We start from the raw sequence: 22,989 nt of genomic DNA, 5'->3' as shown, positions 1-22,989 counted from the left end.
AGTTCGCCCTCACCGAATGGCGGCATTGGCTGGAGGAAACAGAGGAGCCGTTCGAGGTCTGGACAGATCACAAGAATCTGGAGGCGCTCCGGCAACCGCGATCCCTGAACGCCAAGCAGATGAGGTGGGCGGAGTTCTTTTCGCGGTACAATTTCAAGCTTGGTCACATCCCCGGCAAAGAGAATTTCCTCGCGGACGCCCTCTCCCGTCTGCCGCATTATGGGGAGGGGTACGCTCCCTGCACCAGGTCCGTGTTTGGTGAGGAGCAGCTGGGACGGGGGGTCGTCACTAGGCGTCGGGCCAGGGAGGAATGGGAGCCCGACCCGGCGACCGCCCCGCTCCGAGACCGCCTAGTCGCAGCCTACGGGACAGACGAGGAGCTGGCTGAGCTCCGGGACTCTTTGATTTTGGACTCCGGTCTCTGGCGGAGGGGGGAGGCTGTCTACGTCCCGGAAGGGCTACGACGGGAAGCCCTCAGCCTCTGCCACGATGCTAAGACCGCCGGGCACTTCGGTTTCATAAAATCCTGGAAGTTGGCCCGGCGGCGGTTTTGGTGGCCCAGTCTGCGGCGGGACACAAAAGCTTACGTCAGTGGTTGTCCTGTCTGCCTGACCTGCAAGCCGGGGGTTGGCAAGCCGAAAGGTCTGCTGCACCCGCTCGAGGTCCCGACCCGGCCGTGGTCAGTGATCTCCATGGACTTTATAACAGACTTGCCTCCCAGCAAGGGGAAAACGGTGATCTGGGTGGTGGTAGATCTATTTTCCAAACAGGCCCATTTCATTCCTTGCGCCAGTGTCCCCAGTGCTTCACAATTGGCTCGGATGTTCCTGGATCACGTGTTCCGACTGCACGGGCTGCCGGACAAGGTGATTTCCGATCGGGGCTCACAATTCGTGTCCCGGTTTTGGCAAGCTTTCCTGCGCCTGTTAGACATCGAGCAAGGGCTGAGCTCCGCTTACCACCCCCAGACGGACGGGCAGACCGAGCGGGTTAATCAAGTACTGGAGCAGTACTTGCGGTGTTTCGGTTCCTATCATCAAGACACCTGGGTGCCCCTGCTCCCCCTGGCCGAGTTCGCGTACAACAACGCAGACCACAGCAGCACGGAGATGTCGCCTTTTGCCGTCGTCTACGGGACAGACCTGAGACACTTCCCGGAGCTTGGAGAGGTCCCCGCCCGGGAATCGGCCGACCTTCGCGAGTGGGGGAAGCGTGCCGGGAGCTGCTGGAAGTCGCTGCAGGAGCAGCTCCACAAAGTCAAGGCAGCGCAGAAAGAGGACGCCGACCGGAAGAGACGACCAGCTGAAGAGATCCGACCGGGGGATCGAGTTTACCTTTCCACCCGGAACCTACGGTTGAATTTGCCCAGCAAGAAGCTAGGCCCTCGGTTTTTGGGGCCTTTCGAGGTCTTGGCCCCGATCAACGAAGTTTCGGTCAAGCTCAAGCTCCCCAAGAACCTCCGGCACATCCATCCCGTCTTTCACGTGAGCCTTCTAAAAAAAACTCCGGACGGTGACGTTTGGCACCCCGTGTTTTCCCCGCCAGCGCCCGAGGTCCTGCCGGGGGGGGAGCACCACGAGGTGGCGGATATCCTGGACTCTAGACTCCACAGGGGGAAGTTGCAGTACCTCGTGGAATGGAAGGACTTCGCTTTGGGGGACCGGGAATGGGTCTGGGCAGCGGACGTCCTTGCGCCCCGACTCACTGAACGTTTCCACAAGCGGTATCCTGGCCGTCCCGGGGGGTTGGAGAATGGACCTTTGGGGGGGCAGAATGTCGTGGTTCGGTCCTTGGTGGCTTGGGAACCGGACCGAACCCCGCCATCAGAGGCGCCCGCGATCACGGAGGTAGGGCATGGTGATCATAGGCAAGCCGGCAGCTGGGCGCCCCACCCGATCGTTGAGGTGGCAATGGCCGCTAAAGAACCTCAATGTCCCCCTCCACCTTTTGACAAGGGCCCGGAGATGGCCCTTTGTTCCAGGAAAATGGGCCATCAGGAACCCCGGAAAACCTCGCATATGTGCATGAGTCATGATTGTATCAGCATGTTCCCTCCGCAAGTACTGGGTGGGGCAATACAGCCTAAGGAGGTGGGTTTTGTATAAAAGGGAGCTTCCACCTGGAGTTCAGTGGAAGCTCTTACTCCATACCAGCGGACTCCACGTTGCTGAAATAAAGCTTGTTCCTGTTGTATCGTTCACCAGGCCTGGCGTGACGTTTTCTTCAAAGGGGCACCCTGTTTTTTCAGTTAGCAAGCGGGTCCCCGACAAGGATCCACATTCAGCCGGTGCTTCGTCATCTGCACTGGTTACCAGTCTGTTTCCGAATCAGATTCAAGGTATTGGTATTGACCTTTAAGGCTATACGCGGCCTGGGTCCCGTCTACCTGCGGGACCGCTTGGTTGCTTATGCCCCCTGCAGGGCACTCCGCTCTGCGGGTATGAATTTACTGGTTGTCCCGGGCCCATGGGATGTTCGCCTGGCCTTGACCCGGGCCAGGGCCTTTTCAGTCCTGGCCCCAACCTGGTGGAATGAGCTCCCAGAAGAGTTAAGGGCCCTGCAGGATCTACCAGCTTTCCGCAGGGCCTGTAAGACGGAGCTCTTCCGCCAGTCATATGGTTGAGGCCAGGGCAGCTCTCCCACTAATCCATCAGAGGATCCTCTCCAATATTGAGATCTCTAACATCGAGATCATGGTTAGATCTATTGTATTGGTGCCACCCTCTTCTGAACATTATTCTCTCCACCAGGCTGAACTAAGATCAGAATTGTGACCACCGCCACTATATGTTATATGTAACTTTTAATTGGGGTTTTTATGGGGATTTTATTGTGTTTTAACTATTTAAGTTGTAAACCGCCCTGAGACCTATTGGGAGAAGGGCGGTCAAAAAATTAAATAATAATAATAATAATAATAATAATAATAATAATAATAATAATAATAATAATAATAATAATAATAAATAGACCAAGCTCCCCCAACCTTTCTTCATGTTTCTTGGTCTCCAAACCCCTCACCATCTTTGTTGCCCTCCTCTGGACACATTCTAGTTTGTCAACATCCCTCTTCAACTGGGGTGACCAAAACTGAACTCCAAGTGAGACTGAACCAGAGCAGAGTAAAGTGGTACCATCACCTCCCGTGATCTGGACACGATACTATGTTTGATACAGCCCAAAATCCCATTTGCCTTTTTAGCCACTGAGTCACACTGCTGACTCATGTTCAATGTGTGGTCTACTAAGAGTCCTTGATCCTTTTCGCACATATTGATACGATACGATAACATTTATTGTGTTTAGCCAAAGGCCATTACAAAACATAATTAAAAACAATATGGTACAAATACGGATAAAACAATATTTCTCCAATATTGCGTACATAAAATTGTAGACGAGGGCTACTGAGTTACAATTGAAAAGAAACACGGTGTATCAAGGTGGGGACACCTGAAAAAAAGCTTTGGCTCGGATCTTCCTGGCGGCCAGAGCAAATGAAATATAGGGGTCAACATCTGATAACAGATAGGTGACTTTATCAAAATCAGAAGTGGGGTGTGAGTTTGGTAGTAACTTGGCAAGGAATTTGCCCCTCGGTTCAGAGTGGGGCAGGTCCTCCATAGATGAATTTCCTTTTCGCACCTGCTACTGCCAAGACAAGTCTCCCCCATTTTATATTGGTGTATTTGGTCTTTCCTACCTAAATGCAGAACTTTACATTTGTCCCTATTGACTTTGTTTCATTTTTAAAAACTAGGTGTTTTTGGACTGTTCCAACAGTGATCCTAGGCCACCATTCCTGTCCCCCATGTTGTGTTACATTTTATAAGTTCTTTGTAAGACCACCATTTGTTATTCCCTGACCATTTCCACAGAGGCTCTTTCCCACAGTTTCAGTCATATTGGAAATCAGTTTTTCTCCTGCTTCTTCTCAGCATCATGCATCTCCTGTGGTTGCAGTAAAACTGAGATGGGTCTATTGTCTGGATTTTCCAGCACATTTTGCAGCTGACCCATTCACTGTGGCAGTCATTTCCTCTTGCCATCACTGGAGAGGCTTTTTTTGTCTAAAATCAGCAATCAGCTATCATTATAGTGGTATAACATCATCACAAATTTTATACCAGGTTCTCTGAATTCCCAGTTTTTGTTGTTTTACAGAGTGAGTTGCTGGTCCCTTTGTTGCAAAGATATAAGGAGAAGACATATGTCCACAATGAAATGGGCTAGAGATTTAATGAACCTGTTATACAGATTACTGTAAAGTTATATCAGTATAACAATCCCTAATAGCTGATTAAAACTACTACAACAAATGGCTGAAAAAGTCCTGGGGGAGGGCAGATGGTCACTGTCAAGATATATGGGTAGGGATATCATGAGGAAATCTGCCACATGGAAGCCCAGTTTCTACTGCACTGTGTCCGTAGTCATAGCTGCAACAGGTAAACAACACAAGCCTTTCCCCATGTGGAAACTGTCCCCATTACAACATTGTATAGAATAAACAAGGGTGTCTCAACTCATTAAAATATAATCATTAACCTACTGAAGCTATTGACTAAACCAATTATGTTGGAAAATGTGAAGACATTTGGCAATCATCTGGATTCTAGGGCATCAGTTGCTATTGAACCCCTGCTATAACAGCAACAATGGCCAAGTTTTGGCTCTTCTGTATTGTATAGTGGAGGGATTCTGTTCCTTACAGAATCCTTCATATCCAGCATGGAGGCAGTTTGTAACTCTCAGGAGAATGTGGCAACTTTTGCTGCTGGGGATAAGAGAGATTCCCTCCTACTAGTAGTGAGCAAAATGTAGTTATGGTAGCTTGTGGCTGAATATTGATCAGCAGAGGATGCAACACTGATAAAATGACAAAATGTTAGATATTCTGAATTCTCTCTAATACTACCTCAACTAAATTTCTCACATTTTTATACACTGCAAAAGTAGATTTGCCCATTTTTTTAAAAACACAGTTTTTCAGCATTACTTGGCCAATAATTTACCCCAGAGAGGACAGCCAACACCGATATGCGGCATCTCTTGCCGCAAGAATGTCGCCACAGATTCCTTATACAAGATCCCATTTTGTCTGAAATGTGTTTACCATGTTTACCAAGCTGGAATTCAGGAGATGAATGGTGGCCTCTGATAAGGAACTTACGATGTTTGATGCTTTCTATTCCATTTGTCATTTTTGTGTTCAAACAAATTTTCACTGAGCTGGGGAGGGAAAGTGTTAGATCTGTGAGTTCTTATGGAGAGATTAGGCTACTGGGCAAAGAAACACCTCTTTATTGGTGATCTCAGCCATGGATACATGTTGTAGCAGGTGACAACAAGAACCCCCCCCCCAAAAAAAAAAGCCCCAACATATTTACAGGTGGCAGGCAAAATAGCTTCCTGATGGTGTGTGTGATTGGCCTGATCAAACATGATTGATTTAAACTGATTGGATCCAGCAGATGAGATACTTGCTGAGCATTGGTCAGTTCTGCGTCTGCCTGAATCCTGTCTCAGACCTCAAGCTCAGCCCTCAGTAGATCCACATACACAACAGATGGTATTCAGGATTTATTAACATGATGTCTTATATTCTTTAACCCACAAAGCTCTTGTTTCCTGATTATTAGGGGGGAAATTCTTGCTATTACTATGAGAGAGTGTTTGTAGTTCAGTGGTGAAATATATGCTTTACATTTAGAAGACCTTGATCCGAATCCCTGGCAGGTCCAGTTGAAGGATCTCATTGAGAAAGGGAATGGGAAAGGCCCTTCTCTCTTTGAGATCCCAAAGACCCACTGCCAGGTGGGGCACTAAAAAGATAAACACATCTGTATTTGTTTAGCACATTCATACAGCTGGTGAGTAGAAACTAGAATGAATTTCTTTTTCATATTCAGATGATCATATACGATGAAGGGCTATAAAAATATTCTCTGTAGTTTACTTGCAGTTCAATCCTAAACCATTTAAAATCCACTGAAGTGAATGAGTTTAGAAGGGCTCTATGGACTTCTCTGTCATGCAGTTAATTCTTCATTTTCATTCTGCAAAAGAATGTACCCATCAAAGTTGTTAATACTTTTGTTATAATTATTATTACCTGAAAAATCAGTGAAAAAGTTTCACTGATGCATCACATTTCAAGTTTATTTTCAACATGTCACTCCAGTTATTTGATCTTCTTGTTTTCATTCAATTTTTAATTGTCTGTAAGCATGTGTGTCTTCTGCTGTTGCTTTCTTAGGGGATGGAGGTCATGGATACCTGAAGGACTGGCTGTGGTGGGCTGGTTTGCTCACCAGTAAGTATGATTATTCTCACTATCCTGGATTTGTACATGTTAAGAGGCTTAACCTTCTTGATAAAGACTTAATCCCTCTCAATTGCCTGCTTCATATTATACCGCTATACGTAGGGAGACTACTGACAGACCCTTCTAAATAGTAGCATTCTATGAAAACTACTTTCTGTGGCAGTATGGAAAGATCATGGAAAGCAACACCATTGTGGTGGCACCTGGATATCTCCCACTATTACATTTGATCTCCAGAGGATCAAGATTAGTTCACCAGGAGAGAAGGCTGCTTTGGAATGTGGACTCTGTGGCCTTATATCTTGCTAAAGTCCCCCCTCCCCCACACCAAACCCTGCCCTTCCCAGGCTCCATCCCCAGACTCTCCAGGTATTTCCGAACTCTGAGCTGGCAACATTAAGTGCTACACAGAACCAGATTTCTCTGTGAGGATTGTACCGAGTGAGGTTCTCTTTAAGGAGTGTTTACTTGGTTATACTCCTCAGCATAGTTACTTGCTGATCAAGGACAGTGATAATCCAAGACATGACATGACATTACTGTCTGGATTTCTTTCTCTCACTTATTCAGAGATCCAGCTCAGGGATATTTGTGGGTTGCCTATCTGGTACTGGGCTCATTTGTTCTTACCTTCCACGTATCTGTTAAGAAGCTCATAAAAAAAATAATCATGGACACACAACCCCTTTCTTCTTTGTTATGGTTAGTGGATTTCTGTTCTCTTTTGAAACAGATTGACTTAATAACACAGAGTGCAAACAAAAGTACCGCATGTATTTGAACAATAGTGTCATATTAAGTGTACTTGTTGGTTTATCTTTTGTCTCTTTGTTCAGTGGGTGGAGGAGAAGCTGCCAATTTTGCTGCATATGCCTTTGCACCTGCAACCATTGTTACTCCTCTTGGAGCCCTGAGCGTGCTCATAAGGTGATTTGCTCTCATTTGGTCTTCTCCTCCAGTGGCTTATCTAGGTCCCAAAAGCTCTAAGTGGTACTAATATGATTTTCCATTCAGATAGAAAAATACCTTGATAATAGTCTCCTGCTCTGCAGGAAGTTGGATATTTGCAATGAGCTGTGCATTTTCTATTAGCAGAAATTGACAGTTGATAGTATTGTGTGACTTGCAATTCAACTTTCATTTATTCTGCATTCCTTCACTTTCAATGAATGGTAACCCTCTTCTCCTTGGAAGATGGCATCATCAGTTCATTTTATTAGAATTTATTTGGATGTTGAAGCCTTCCCTTCTCCAGTCATGTGGTTGATTCCAAGTAAGAGTATACAGTGACTGTATATACCAGCCTTTCTCAACTTTTTTTACCACTGAGAAACCTCTGAAACATTCTTCAGGCTTCAATAAACCCCATTAGTCTGGGCCCAGTGTATTTGACTCCCTATATCCGTGCTCCCTATATCCTTGCAGAGCTTTGCGCTCTGCGGGTACAAATGGGTTGGAGATCCCTGACCCTAGTGAGGTTCACTTGGCCCCTGATGGAAAGAGCTCCCAGAAGAGCTGATGTCCCTGACAGAACTACTCCAGTTTCACATAGTATGTAAAATGGAGCTCTTCCATCACGCATTTGGTTAAGGTCAGGATGAGGAAGATCTGGCCCCTCTTTCAGTGCCTTCTGGTGCCCTGTCTTACTTACATAATTCCTGGGCACACAGAGCAGTAAATTGGTGGTTTGGTAAAGGGGGTGGATTTTGGAGGGGTTTGAGGGTGATTGGGGAGGGGAATTGTATGTCTTATTGACTGTTTTTGTAAATTTTATATACATTTATATACATTTATTTATATTTATAATTATATTTATATACCACCACTCATGAATGTCTTGCGACAGTTTACAGATGTCGATAAAAACACAATAAAATCCCCTAACAGTACCCCTAAAAATATATCAGTATAAACATATAACAATGTAAACAAGATGGCGAACAATAAAAATATATCAACCCTCCCCTCCATTCAGCACGCGGGTCAATAACTCCCCCTCACTATCTCACTGGAAGCTAAGATTCTAGCTAGTCTCAGTTGGAAATCCTCAGATGATGACACCAGGACACCACCCTGGCCTCAACCATATGCCTGACGGAAGAACTCTGTCTTGCAGGCCCTGTGGGCCCTGCAACTCCAACAGGGCCGAAGCTCTTCTGGGAGCTCATTCCACCAGGTTGGGGCCAGGGCCAAAAAAGCCTAGGCCCAGGTCAAAACCAGGTGAACGTCCCGGGGGCCCAAGACAACCACTAGATTCTTAGTGTAGAGCAAAGAGCCATACTGCAGAGCAAAGAGTGGCATATTGAATGAATGAATGAATGAATGAATGAATGAATGAATGAATAAATAAATAAATAAATAAATAAATAAATAAATAAAGTGGTGCAATCATGCGGAATATGATTGGGAAGCATAGCTGTGTACACACCCACCCTTCCCTTTCCACCCCATCCAGGCCCATCACTGCCCATTTTGGGAGGGAGGGTATGGATCGATATCATATATAGTCATATCACCCAATAAATTAAAATATATATATTAAAAATTAATTAAGTCCCACTTATTTGGGAAACCCTTCCAGGGCTGTCAAGAAACCCCCGGTTTTCATGAAACCCTGGTTGAGAAAGCTTGGTATATACCATTCAAGTGGGCAGCCATGATGGTCTGATGCACACAAAAGCATATACCTTAAATAAAACTTAGTTGATTTTAAAGGTGCCAATGGACTCAGACTTTGTGTATACCTTTTGAAATCCCCCCCCAAAAAAAAAATATCTGGAAGGATTTCCAAAGTTCTATAATTCATTTAGTGCTTCTTGGTCATCCTCCCTAAGCCCTTGTTTTGATTTCTTTCCCCCCTGTTCTACACAGTTCCATTTTGTCTTCATATCTGCTTGGAGAGCGTCTCAATCTGTTGGGGAAACTAGGTTGCATGCTGAGTACTGTGGGCAGCACAGTGCTTGTCATTCATGCTCCTGAGGAAGAGGAAGTCACCACTCTGAATGAAATGATCTCTAAACTAAAAGAGCCAGGTAAGTACCAGGTACAGGAGCCATCTGTACACAGCCCGTGGCGCCACGGGCGCCACGGACTGAATAAAAGAGTAAGGGGTAGTGGGGAGGAGTTAGGGCGGGACCGGTCCGGGATAAAAACTCAGAGGGGCCAATCAGGAGCCGCGAAGAGGCTCCTGATTGGCCCCTCCGAGTGTCAATCCCGCCCCAAGTTCGCGCGGCTCCCCATTGCCTTCTTCACTCGCTCGGAAAATGGCGGGGCGGCTGGTGAGAGCCTCGGCTGGGGGGTGGGCCGGGAAGCCTTCTCTCGGCCGCTCCGCGGGCTGGCAGAAGGCTCCAGAGAGCCTCGGGTGGGGGGGGACGGGAAGCCTTCTGCCGGCGGGCGGAGCGGCCTCGCAGCGTCGTAGACGCTGAGAGGCCGCTCCGCCCACCGGCAGAAGGCTCCAGAGAGCCTCGGGTGGGTGGGGGGACGGGAAGCCTTCTGCCGGCGGGCGGAGCCGCTCCGCCCGCCGGCCGAAGGCTCCAGAGAGCCTCGGGTGGGTGGGTGAGTGGGGGGGACGGGAAGCTTTCTGCCGGCGGGCGGAGCCGCTCCGCCCGCCGGCCGAAGGCTCCAGAGAGCCTCGGGTGGGTGGGTGGGACGGGAAGCCTTCTGCCGGCGGGCGGAGCCGCTCTACGACGCTGCGAGACCACTCCGGCCGCCGGCAGAAGGCTCCAGAGAGCCTCGGGTGGGGGGGGGGACGGGAAGCCTTCTGCCGGCGGCCGGAGCGGCCTCACAGCGTCGTAGACGCTGCGAGGCCGCTCCGCCCGCCGGCAGAAGGCTCCAGAGAGCCTCGGGTGGGTGGGTGGGGGGGGGAGTTCTAGCGCCCGTTGTATTTCTGCCTACAACGGGCTTAAGCTACTAGTAGAATCATAGAATCCTAGAGTTGGAAGGGGCCATACAGGCCATCTAGTCCAACCCCCTGCTCAACGCAGGATTAGCCCTAAGCATCCTAAAGCATCCAAGAAAAGTGTGTATCCAACCTTTGCTTGAGGACTGCCAGTGAGGGGGAGCTCACCACCTCCTTAGGCAGCCTATTCCACTGCTGAACTACTCTGACTGTGAAAATTTTTTTTCCTGATATCTAGCCTATATAGTTGTACTTGAAGTTTAAACCCATTACTGTGTGTCCTCTCCTCTGCAGCCAACAGAAACAGCATCCTGCCCTCCTCCAAGTGACAACCTTTCAAATACTTAAAGAGGGCTATCATGTCCCCTCTCAACCTCCTTTTCTCCAGGCTGAACATTCCCAAGTCCCTATCTTCATAGGGCTTGGTCCCTTGGCCCCAGATCATCTTCGTCGCTCTCCTCTGTACCCTTTCAATTTTATCTACGTCCTTCTTGAAGTGAGGCCTCCAGAACTGCACACAGTACTCCAGGTGTGGTCTGACCAGTGCCGTATACAATGGGACTATGACATCTTGTGATTTTGATGTGATGCCTCTGTTGATACAGCCCAAAATGGCATTTGCCTTTTTTACCACTGCATCACGCTGCCTGCTCATGTTTAGCTTACAATCCACAAGTACCCCAAGGTCTCGTTCACACACAGTGTTACCTAGAAGCGTATCCCCCCATCCAGTAGGCATGCTTTTCATTTTTCTGACCCCGATGCAGAACTTTACACTTATCTTTATTAAATTGCATCTTGTTCTCATTTGCCCATTTTTCCATTGTGTTCAGATCTCGTTGGTCTCATCTGCAAACTTGATGAGTAGTCCCTCCACCCCCTCATCTAGTCTAGATCATTAATAAATATGTTAAAAAGTACCAGGCCGAGCACCGAGCCGAGAGGTTCCCCGCTACTCACCTCTCTCCAGTCTGATGAAACACCATTGACAACAACTCTTTGAGTGCGGTTCTCTAACCAATTCCCTATCCACCTAACTATCTGAAAATCCAGATTGCAGTCCTTTAACTTATCCATCAGAACATCATGGGGAACCTTGTCAAAAACTTTACTAAAATCCAAGTAAACGACATCAACCGAATTTCCCCGATCCAGCAAACCTGTTACTTGGTCAAAAAAGGAAACTAGGTTGGTCTGGCAGGACCTGTTGGAGACAAATCCATGCTGACTTCCTTGGATCACCAAATTGTCCTCCAGGTGTTTGCAGATCGCTCCCTTTAATATCTGCTCCATTATCTTCCCCACAACAGAGGTCAGACTCACTGGTCTGTAGTTTCCCGGGTCATCCTTCCTCCCTTTTTTGAAGATCGGAATAACGTTTGCTCTTTTCCAGTCCTCCGGGAACATCTCCAGTCCTTAAAGAGGTTCCGAAGATGATGGACAAGGGCTGTGCATGTTCTCTGGAAAGTTCTTTGAGTACTCTTTAGTGCATTTCATCTGGACCAGGGGATTTGAACTCATCCAGTGCAGCTAAATGCCTCTCGACAACCTCTCTACCCATGTTAACCTGCCACCCAGACACTATCCTTTGGCTACGGCCATCTCTAGATGTGCCTAAACACTTTGACCTGTGGGAAAAAACAGATGTAAAATAGGCACTAAGCCTTTCTGCTTTCTCTGCATCTTCCGTTAGAGTTTGTCCATCCGCACCCAACAGCGGGCCTATTGCCTCTTTTACTTTACGTTTGCTCCTCACGTAACTGAAAAATATTTTCTTGTTACAATGGGCTTCCCTGGCCAATCTTAGCTCACTCTCAGCTTTGGCCTTTCTGATGATTGATCTACAGTGCCTAGTAACCTGTAGGTACTCTTCTTTAGAGCTCTGTCCTTTCCTCCATTTTCTGAACATTTTCCTTTTCTTTCTTAGTTCCTCTTGAAGTTCTCTGTTCATCCAAATAGGCTTCTTAGAGCTCCTGCAGTGTTTTCGTATTTCTGGCATAGTCATTGATTGAGCATGCAATAGCTCTTGTTTGAGTAGCGCCCACCCTTCACATGCTCCCTTCCCTTCCAGCATTCTCGTCCATGGTATGACACTCATCATGTCTCTGAGTTTATTAAAGTTTGCCCTACGAAAATCCAACATCCGCGTCTGGCTGAAAAAATCTTTTCTTGTTACAATGGGCTTCCCTGGCCAATCTTAGCTCACTCTCAGCTTTGGCCTTTCTGATGATTGATCTACAGTGCCTAGTAACTTCGCAGAGTTTGTTTCCCAGCACACATCTGGGAAATTGAAGTCACTCATGATGACAAGGTCCTGCCGCTTGGATATTTTCTCAAGCTGCTCACAAAATGCAGCATCCACATCCTCTCGTTGGTCAGGCGGTCGGTAGCAGACACCAACCACCACACTGTTTGTTTTCCCCTCGCTTATTTTCACCCAGATGCTTTCCACTGTAGATATGCTCTCCTTCACTAGAATTTCCTGACAGGTAAGCCCTTTCCTCACATACAGAGCCACTCCTCCACCTCTTCGATCTGTTCTGTTTTTTCTGAACAGTTCATATCCATCCACCATTACATTCCAGTCATGAGAATCATTCCACCAAGTTTCTGTGATGCCTACTAGATCATACCTTTCCATCCGCATAAGAAGTTCCAGCTCTTCCTTTTTAGTGCTCATGCTTCGGGCGTTAGTATAAAGACATCTGAATCCTTTTAATTTTGGTTCCCTATGGGCTGGCCTTGCCGGTTGGGCTGCCTCCGATCGTTTTCCTTCCATACACTCCCTATGTTGATCGTCTCCTTCCCCTAGTGGCTTTAGTTTAAAGCTCTCCTGATGAATCTCCCCAGGTTCCTGCCAAACACATTCTTCCCCAGTTTCGATAAGTGCAGTCCATCAGGTGCTAGTAGGCCTTCCTCAAGAAAGCCTATCCCATGGTTAAAGGCGTCACAGTCCCCTGACACTGGAGACCCAGTCGACACATGATGGCTGTAGAGCTGAGTCTATCAGAAGACACAGCCATGTGGATGGATCTTTAAGTGGAGCTTCACATCTATAAGTCCTGATAAGCTTGACACATGGACAGTCTCCACAGTCCTGAGGGACACAGTCCTTTTACAAAACTGTTGCGCCCTTTATCAGAGTAGTTTAGCATGGACTCAGTTGGCTAAAAAGGTGTCTTCAAGCAGCATCTGGATAGATACTTACCAAGGATGCGTTAGGCTGATCCTGCATTGAGCAGGGGTTGAACTAAATGGCCTGTATGGCCTCTTCCAGCACCGTGGTCCTATGATTATCAAACTGCTTTTTGGAATCACAGGACTTTAAATAGTAGTTTGGGAATTCTGAGTGGGGAAGCAGCTACTGACAATCTGACTAGAAAAATACAACTGCAGGAACGAAGCATGCACACTTGGCCCTTTTTGGATTACAATTGCCCACTTCCAGGTAGTGACTGCCAATCTCCCACTATTACAACTGATCTCCAGGCAACAAAGATCAGTTCACCTGAAGAAAATGACCACGTTGGAAGGTGTTAGTCAAACAAATTGAAAAGTATAGTGCAGTGGAATATGATAACAAATTTAAAAGATGCTGTGTTATTGGGAATATAAACATAAATTGCCACCAAGTTCAGGCTACATTTCAGTCCATTTGTTTACATAGATCTTCTTCAGACACCTATTTCTCTGTGGTTGAATTACTGAGCTCATATCAGTCCCAAGATAAAGGCTTAATTATGGCTTACCAACTCTGAGGAACATCATAAGGCTGAAAAAAGAATTTATATTGAAAGAAAATAACATCACTGTGGAGAGACATTAGCACTTGATGGGTTGAAGAATAACAAATTCTGGCAATGGACCTTTTGATACTACAGTTTATTACATTGATGTTTATATGTGCACCAGATGTGTGATTTTCATTTTGTGTTTTATTTCACAAACTTTAACTTTCCCCCTCCCCTTTGCAGGTTTCCTTGTTTATGCTGGCATTCTGTTGGTGGTCTGCCTGGTTCTGATTTTCTTTGTGGCACCCCGTTGTGGCCAAACCAACATTCTCATCTACCTTACCATCTGTTCTGTGATTGGGGCTTTCTCAGTATCTTCGGTCAAAGGGCTGGGTATTGCCATCAAGGGCTTTTTTGCTCATCGGCCTGTTTTGCAAAACCCACTGACCTGGATCCTTTTTCTCATGTTAATGGCTTCTATCACTACCCAAATCAACTACCTCAATAAATCTCTGGACATTTTCAACACCTGCATGGTTTTTCCCATTTACTATGTATTATTTACCACCATAGTCATCACTACTTCTATTATTCTCTTTAAAGAATGGGTCACCATGTCTGTGGTGGACATTATTGGGACAGTATGTGGATTCCTCACCATTATTTTAGGAGTTTTTTTACTTCATGTCTTCAAGGATGCAGATCTCAATGTGAAGACCCTGCCACAAATTCTTCAGAGTACTGACCAGACCCAGGTAATCAAGGATGACAAGAATATACTGATAGAGCTTGATAATTCTGGCCCCCCAGTTGATAGCAAGCCCAAAGTATTCATGATATATAGCTGAAACCCAAAATAATGTATCATCTAGCTTCAGAGACTTGGACCAGATTGTTTGTGGCACTTACATGCAAGACTTTGCATTAAATTAAGCTTGACCATATTAGAAGATACTTCTATTTCAATAAGTCAGTTTCTGAGAAGACAAAATATATTTTATTTCTCTATTAGGATTGGCAAGTAGATTTAATGCCTGACAAATTGGTACAATGGTTTTGTAGCTCTGCCGAAGAAGAGATACAAAAATCTGTTTACCAAGTGGCAGCTTATTGTGATATTCAGACAGGCATGGGGAGAGATGCATGGAAGTGTCCTAAGGTGTAGAATTTTATGTTCTCATATGTTCTCACTTTTGTGCTTTTCTGATCAATAGCAGATACATGGTAAAGGGAATGCGGCGGTAAATAATGCTCATACTCCCTGTGCCTCATAGCATCGTCCTCATGATGTCAGCATATGAGTACATGGTGGCTCCCTCTTACCCTACTCCCTACTCCCTAACCAGTCAGCATCTGAGGAACTCACCTAAAATCAGAACATGGGCTCCTCCTGTGTTATTTTGGGTCTGCTGCATTAGCTGGTATCATAGGATTGAGGTGCTGCAGTATCTCACACACTGTCAAAATGAATCAAGACCTGTCTTTTGCATATTACTCTAAGTGTCTCAACTTACCAAGAAAGCAGTGACACTCCCTGTCTGGGGACTATGCTCTGCTTCATTTAAATGAAGATGTGCTAGACAGCCTGTTCTCTATAAGGTATGTATCTTGAAATCAGGTTTATGTATTTTCAGATGCTTTCTTTAAGAGGAGGAGTGGGGGCAGGGGGAGAAAATATATTTCCTAATGTCAATGAAGTGTGTTGTCTAGGGTTACTTGATGTCCTCTTTTTGGGTGTGCGTGTCCATCTTTTGGGTTGTTTTTTTTAAAAAACTGATGAAAATGTCCTCTTTGGGAGTTGGAAAGTTAGGGATATTCCTAGTAGCCATTATAACGGCTTAAATAGTAGGGGTATTTAAAATAAGGCTTGTCATAGTGATCACTCGTTTGAAGTAGTTGGGAAATATATCCTCTTTTTTGTTATTCATAACATGGTGTTATCTGTAGATGCTTGTGACAGCGCAGATCTCAGATATGATCATGACCATGTAAACTGGGATTAAAGCTGTTCAATCTTGTGGTGTGTGGGGTGTGATAAGCAAATGAGAGACACCTCCCAGGATTGCTTGTTATCTTTCCTGGGTCAATGAAATGTTGTCTTAGCCTATATGGTCAAGATATATATATTAATTAATTGTGGGAAAACACAATGTACATCCAGGAGTCACAGAAACAGAGGCAACTAAAATTAGTTTCAAGGAAAAAGGACTTGCTTGGGGTGGGTGGGTAGTGCAGTGCTATCCAACTTTGCCCTGTGTGAAAGTTATGGAATTGTATTTCATGCCAAATGAACAAATGGTTATCCTCTTTACTCTGCTCCAGGTTGTCAGTGCAAAGATACATTTTTGTCAAGAAGTTAAGGCTGAAGCTCTGTGAAAATTTAAAATATATGTGAGTTCTGTACCATTGTAATATCAACTGGGACCTTTAGAATGCATGCCATCTTCATTGGGTTGGATAAGGGAGAGAGACAGGTCTTATATGTAGACCAGCTATGAATTATTAGAGAACAAGTAAATTCCCAGTTCATTCAAAAAAGCACTGCAGTCAAAACTTATCATTGTCACAAGCCTGTGGCTTCCAGTGCTTACAAGATCTTTGAAAACTCTTGGAATCTTTGTTGCTAATGAATGTGTTTGACATGTAACTGAAATCATTGTAGCTTTGTGAATAGTTTTGATGGACAACTGCGGTTTGTCTCCGAGTTTCATCACACAACATTTCAACACATTTCATTTGCACATGGAGAGGGAGAATAAAACCTTTTTATACAAACTCTTCAAGGTGGGGATCCGCTTTGATGCTTTCTGTTTGCTCCTTTGTATTGTCCTGTATAATATGTGCTTCTAAGGCCATCAGCAACAAGGAACAGCTAGGGCCACAGTGCCCTCTGCTGGCAATGGAAAATAACTCTTGAAATTATTTTGCTTCCGGTGTCTGGAAAAAAAATCTGCAACCAAAGGATAATGGGAGAGATTCACCCAAGGACTAACTCTCCTCTCACCCAGAACAATATTAACATGTACTTGTTGGGATAGGTTGACAGCTGAGTCTCCTCCCACCTGGCCTCAGCTTTCAGTTGAGAAAAGCTTTCTCTTTGTTTTTCCCCCCACTGCTTTTAATCAAATCAACCTCTAATTCTCAAATTGTGTGCCAAAGCATACAAAGAAGACATGAGAACCCCTAGAATTACTACCTTCAGTTCGTGGTGGTAGAAAGTGTGGTCAAATTGCAGCCAATTTATGAAGTCGCAGCCAAGGTGGTCTGTCATTGCCTGCCTCTGAGTTGCAACCCTGGACTGCCTTGCTTTGCTTTGGAGATCTGATGAGATCAGACTGCCTCTGCTAGGAACAGGTAATTTTGTCATGTCTCCAATGGGTTATAACTGGATAATTCTTTCACTCCCATGCCACAGAATTATCTGCTTTTGGAAGAGGCTGCATGTTACAGTTCTGCATGAATTGCTTCTCCTTTCCATAAGCAGTAATACCCAGATTTATGCAGAACAGAAGGGCTAACCTTACTGAAAGTTCCCTAGTACTCTCTTTGGGGCATAAACCATGCCTTTGGTTTTAGTTCAGAAAAACAAATGTCCCTCATCTATCAGAAATGTGACAATTGTGTACATAACTATAAAAACCCTGTCTCTGTACAAGTTTTTCAGAACAAAACCATCCATGAGCCGTTAAATAATCTGAACACAATGTCAAATGTTAAATAATGTTAAGCAATGTTTAATAATCTGACCACAATTTAACTAGGCAAAAAAACACAATAAACTGCATTATTCAAGTACAAGGGGCAAAGCCTGTTGTATCCAAGAATACAACAGGAGCTAGAGCTTGGCAGTGGGAAGAGGAAGGGGACGGGTTGTCTGTAAGGGTATGGGGTTGAACGCGTGTGTTGTGTGGGAGGTTGTGGTGGCGTGGTGACAAATGAGGGCATGGGTGTCAAGAACCTGTGGTTTGTAATGTTCGTTGAGTGTGGGAGAGAACTGCCCTTTGGGAATTATGGCATAGTGGTTACAGATGAGCTTTCTAGAGCTTCAGATATGTGAAGAGGAAATCAGACTGGAGACTCTTTTAGGGGAAGATTACATGGCAACCAATTCCTCCCAGTTCTGCGTCATTTCCCTTCTTGTGGGAATTAGGCCACAGACACCGAAATGCCCCTCTGCCCTATTACACATGGGGTAGTCAAAGTACACAGGTGTCCACCCTGTTCCTCCATCTCCATTTTTTCACTGTTGATAAAATGTGATGTGCCCACATGCTTCTTTCATGGTTGCTCCATAGAAGAAGAACTTGATTTTTGTACCCTGTTGTTAACTACCCAAAGGAGTCTCAAAGCGGTTTACAAACACCTTTTCCCTTTGTCTCCCCACAACAGTCAACCTGTGAAGGAATTGGGGCTGCGAAAGGTCTGAGAGAACTGGGAATGGGTGTCTCAAAGCATTTTCCAATCGTCTTCCCTTCCTCTCCCTACAGCAGACTCCCCATGAGGGAGGTGGGGAAGAGAGCCTCACATGGAAGCTGGCAACCCCAAGAGGAAGTCTCTCTGTGCACAACAATCTTGACCTTAGTAACGTTTTTATACGTTTTTTTTATTTGTCAGGCCAAGGTTAATTCCAGGCCTGGAGCGCTCCTGGAATTATAGCTCACCTGGAGAGTATAAATATCAGCTCCCCAGGCAGAAAGGGCTACTTTGGACAGGGTTGTGGTAGAGAAGACACATTTAAGGCCTCCCACACAGGTTGTTGTTGAATTAAAAGACTTGAGGTCTACTGCACAGGGTTGTTGTGCAGATGAAACAGGAGACAAAAGAACCTCCGCAACAGCATCCAGTTTCATCTGCAGAATAATGCTGTGCAGTGGCCTCAAATCTGCAGAGATTTGCAAAGAAGAAAGACACATGGCTTGGCTGTGTCTAACCCCCGGCCAGAGCAGTATTTTAAGTGAGAAGGGGCTTTTCTGTGGCCTCCCTGTCAGGCAACTGTTTGGCAGAAGGGGAAAGTTCCCCACCCTCAAAAGGAAGGCCCTCAGACTCCCCTGCATTGCTCTCTGAAGGAAAATGCCTCCCTCTCCTCAGTCAGGGCCTGTCAGAGGCTCCTTCCCAGCAGGCCTGGAGGGAGGGGGGGAGGGGGAGCACTCTGCAGCCTCCTGCCAGCTCTGTCAGGGTTCTGAGGCAATTCACAGTTGGACTTGACAGTTAGGACAGCCTTGGGGCAAAAAGGGCTGATGCAGCCTGTCCAAGCCTCTGTTCTCATCCCCCTTGGCAGCCCTACTGACCTCCTCTCCCTGCAGTGGTCAGGAACAGACTGGCAGCCATGTCTCCTGATTGCCCTGGAACTCTGGTCTGTCCCAGTGAGGGCCCAATCGGAAGGCGCAAAGCGCCTTCCAATTGCCCCCTCTGCTTGTCAGTCCGGGGCCAAGGGGCCAATACAGGAGTTTTGATCCCGGACTCAGCCCACCCCAACCTTTCTTACTGTTTTATTAAGAGGGACAGATTTGCATAGATGCATTAAAATCACATTGCAAACCTTTCAGACATGACATGTGACATGTGGTACATAAAAGGTAAAGGTATCCCCTGTGCAAGCACTGGGTCATGTCTGACCCTTGGGGTGACGCCCCCTAGCGTTTTCATGGCAGACTCAATACGGGGTGGTTTGTCAGTGCCTTCCCCAGTCATTACCATTTACCCCCCAGCAAGCTGGGTACTCATTTTTCCGACCTCGGGAGGATGGAAGGCTGAGTCAACCTTGAGCCGGCTGCTGGGATCGAACTCCCAGCCTCATGGGCAGACAGCTTCAGACAGCATTTCTCCTGCCTTACCACTCTTCACCACAAGAGGCTCTATGTGGTACATAAGGTCTCCCAATAATTCTGTGGTACATAAGGTCTCCCAAAATAAAATCAAAATCACAATATTTTTCTCCCAACTTATTCTGTTAACATTCAAAGGAAAATACAAAATTATTTATGGTTTACTTTACAGATAAAGGTGCCAAGTCTCAGCTCTGACAGGGCTCCCTTGAGAAGCTGCATATAAGGAAGGAGTTCAGCATTTCTGGTTTCCTTCCTTCAAGTGCAGCCACAATTTAAGAACTCCACTCTTCTGTCTTGCATAGGATCAAGGCCTTCATTTTCACACTCAGGCAAGGGCTGAGGAGTGGGAAGGCAAATTCTAGATCACTTAAAGAAGTCCCAGTGGACTCCAGCTGATCAGTTTTAAATGTTTTAATTCTGTCCAGATGTTCTTTGAAATATGCTGAGACAACCAACTTTAGTAAGACCATTGACTCACAGTTTATATATATGACTGAATTGAGAACTAGTTTGTTGTGTCTTCCTTTTTTTACCAGTCCAGGATCGCGCTGTCCTGATGTAGGCCTGGATTTAGGCTGAATGGATCCAGATCAACAAATGATGGCTGCTGAATTTATTGGAGATTACAAAATGCTGGTGTGGGACATTTTTTAGTATATTATATATTTGTCATTTCAATTGAAAGGGGATGCAAAATACTTGTTAGATTTAAAATGAGTGTTCTATGAGACTTTGAAACAAGTGCTGAAACTGATAGGGCATAAAGACCACAAGGACAAAATGTGTAATAATCCAAACCACTTATCAGTGGTTAGATAGTAAATATAAAGATTGGTTAAGATTGGTTGGCTGTGGTATGCATGGATTTTTAAGTGTGCACACCAATCTTAATCAATCAATCAATCAATCAATATTTATTTACAGTCATTCAGACCAAAATTCAAATACATGCAATTAAAAACTAAGACAATCTAAAAAGGGAAAAAACAGTAATGGTATTATAAATTTTAAAAGATCTGGCGACATAAAAACTTTTAAGATGTTAGATGGAATATTTAAGATAGTTTAAGTTGCCAGTGCCAATTGGCTATTTGTACTTCTGAAGTTGAATCAGAGAGAAATTTTCTGATCCATATACATAGTATGCAATTTCATGGTGTCTACTTTAAGTATGCATAGTACACAATTTCATGTGTCTACTTTAAGAACACCAAGGTAGATGTTCTAAGCATGCCTGGCCATAGTAGTTTCAACTTTGCTATTGGACATCAGAAAGGAAACTTCTCCTCTTTCTGTACAGCACCAACATATTGCAAATTAAAAACGAGATATAGAGAATCATAGAATAATAGAGTTGGAAGGGACTTCATGGGTCATCTAGTCCAACCCTCTGCACTATGCAGGACACTCACATCCCAATTGCTCATCTACTGTAACCTGTCACCCCTTTGCCTTCACAGAATCAGCCTCTCCATCAGATGGCTATCTAGCCTCTGTTTAAAAATTTCCAATGATGGAGCACCCACCACCTCCCGATGAAGCCTGTTCCACTGAGAAACCGCTCTAACTGTCAAGAACTTTTTCCGGATGTTTAGATGGAATTTATTTTGAATTAATCTCATCCCATTTGTTCTGGTCTGTCCCTCTCGGGCAAGAGGGATTCTGCTCCATCCTCTATATGGCATCCTTTTAAATACTTGAAGATGGTTATCAGATCCCCTCTCAGTCATCTCTTCTCTAGGCTAAACAGACCAAGCTCCCCCAACCTTTCTTCATACGTCTTGGTCTCTAAACCCCTCACCATCTTTGTTGCACTCCTCTGGACACATTCTAGTTTGTCTACATCCCTCTGCCATTGGGGTGACCAAAACTGAACACAGTACTCCAAGTGAGGCCGAACCAGAGCAGAGTAAAGCGGTACCATCACAGTACAAACACAACAACCCAAAGAATTTAAAACCTGAGATAATATACCTAAAGCCTCAGATCAGTAATAACGTTGCATCAACATAATTGTAACTTCCACGTTGTTTAAAGCAGGGATAGTCAATCTGTGGTCCTCCAGATGTCCATGAACTACAATTCCCATGACGCTCAGGTTGACTAACCCTGCTTTAAAGGACACGATGATAGCCTGTACCATGGTGTCCAGTTACAGCAAATTCAGATTTAAATCAACTGCCTATTAGTCAAAGCACCATGAATGAAACTTCCAACTGATCCAACAGATCTTCATTAAGACTCATTATGCATGGGGGGAATAACGCACATTCGGGGTGGAATGGCGGCGACTAAAATCACCGATAATGCACGGAGCCGGCTGCAACTGGCCGCAGCTTCGGTGCATGCCGCTGAAAAAGCGGCGTTAGTGAAATGCGGAAGAAAGAGCAGCTTCCGGGTGACCGGGGCGCAACCAGAAGCGGCGCTGGGATCGCCGCGTGCATAATCGGTTACTCTGGGTTTTGCCGCCGTCGCGCCCCGTCCTGTGCATAACCGATGTGCTTCGCGTCTTCCCCCACCACGTTTTCCACGTGACCCGAAATCGCCGTTTCGGCGGCCGTGCATAATGGGCCCAAGACAGTTAACTGGGTTGTTGATTAGGTATTGTGAGGTGGATTGACATGTGCAGCCCAGAAAGGAAGCATAAAGCTTGCAGGCATTTGTTGAGTGAGGTGACTAACAGCAAAATATTACAGTGGCAGGACAATAATCTGTAGCTCCCCACACCATTGTGATTGCCATTTGCCTGTAGTACCTGTTCCAGAGGCCTGTTAACATCAGATTTATGGTTTCAGTACCAACACCAAAGTCAGAAATATGCAAATATTATTTCAGTTATATTGAGAACTGGTAAAGAATAACATACAAATTGAACAATTCAAAATTAAACCAAACTCTGCAGTGGCTTATAAAACCAAGGTACTGATCAGAGTTTGATAGTGCCACATGTACATCCCGAATGATGATTACAATTGCAAAGTAACTTACACTGGGATAAAATTAATAAGTAAACTTTCTGAGTGAATAAGCAAGCCCGGTCAAATGAAAGACAAATATGCAAAAACTGGAGTGTATTATATAAACAACAACCGAAAACAAAAAAATTGATAGTTAAATGTAGACCTATAAAAACTTGAATGGATCTTGCTAAGATTTGGCTGAGTATATAACGTATTTTCTTCTGAAATCACCCAAAATGATGAT

General features: G+C 45.3%; 1 protein-coding gene across 1 annotated transcript in view; it reads left to right on the top strand.

The window, feature by feature from the left end:
* Positions 1 to 16,735, top strand: part of LOC143832258 (magnesium transporter NIPA2-like) — a 66,025-nt gene extending 49,290 nt beyond the window's left edge. Inside the window, exons 3-6 of the mRNA XM_077326409.1 lie at positions 6,260 to 6,316; positions 7,165 to 7,255; positions 9,200 to 9,360; positions 14,201 to 16,735. Coding sequence (XP_077182524.1) covers positions 6,260 to 6,316; positions 7,165 to 7,255; positions 9,200 to 9,360; positions 14,201 to 14,805 — 914 coding nt within the window. The 3' untranslated portion in view covers positions 14,806 to 16,735. The remainder of the gene's footprint in view (positions 1 to 6,259; positions 6,317 to 7,164; positions 7,256 to 9,199; positions 9,361 to 14,200) is intronic.
* Positions 16,736 to 22,989: the final 6,254 nt, after the last annotated feature.

This window comes from Paroedura picta, chromosome 3 (genome assembly GCF_049243985.1).
Source record: "Paroedura picta isolate Pp20150507F chromosome 3, Ppicta_v3.0, whole genome shotgun sequence".
NCBI classification, from domain to species: domain Eukaryota; kingdom Metazoa; phylum Chordata; class Lepidosauria; order Squamata; family Gekkonidae; genus Paroedura; species Paroedura picta.
Note: the sequence above shows the minus strand (reverse complement) of the source record. Positions and strands in the feature narration are given on the sequence as shown.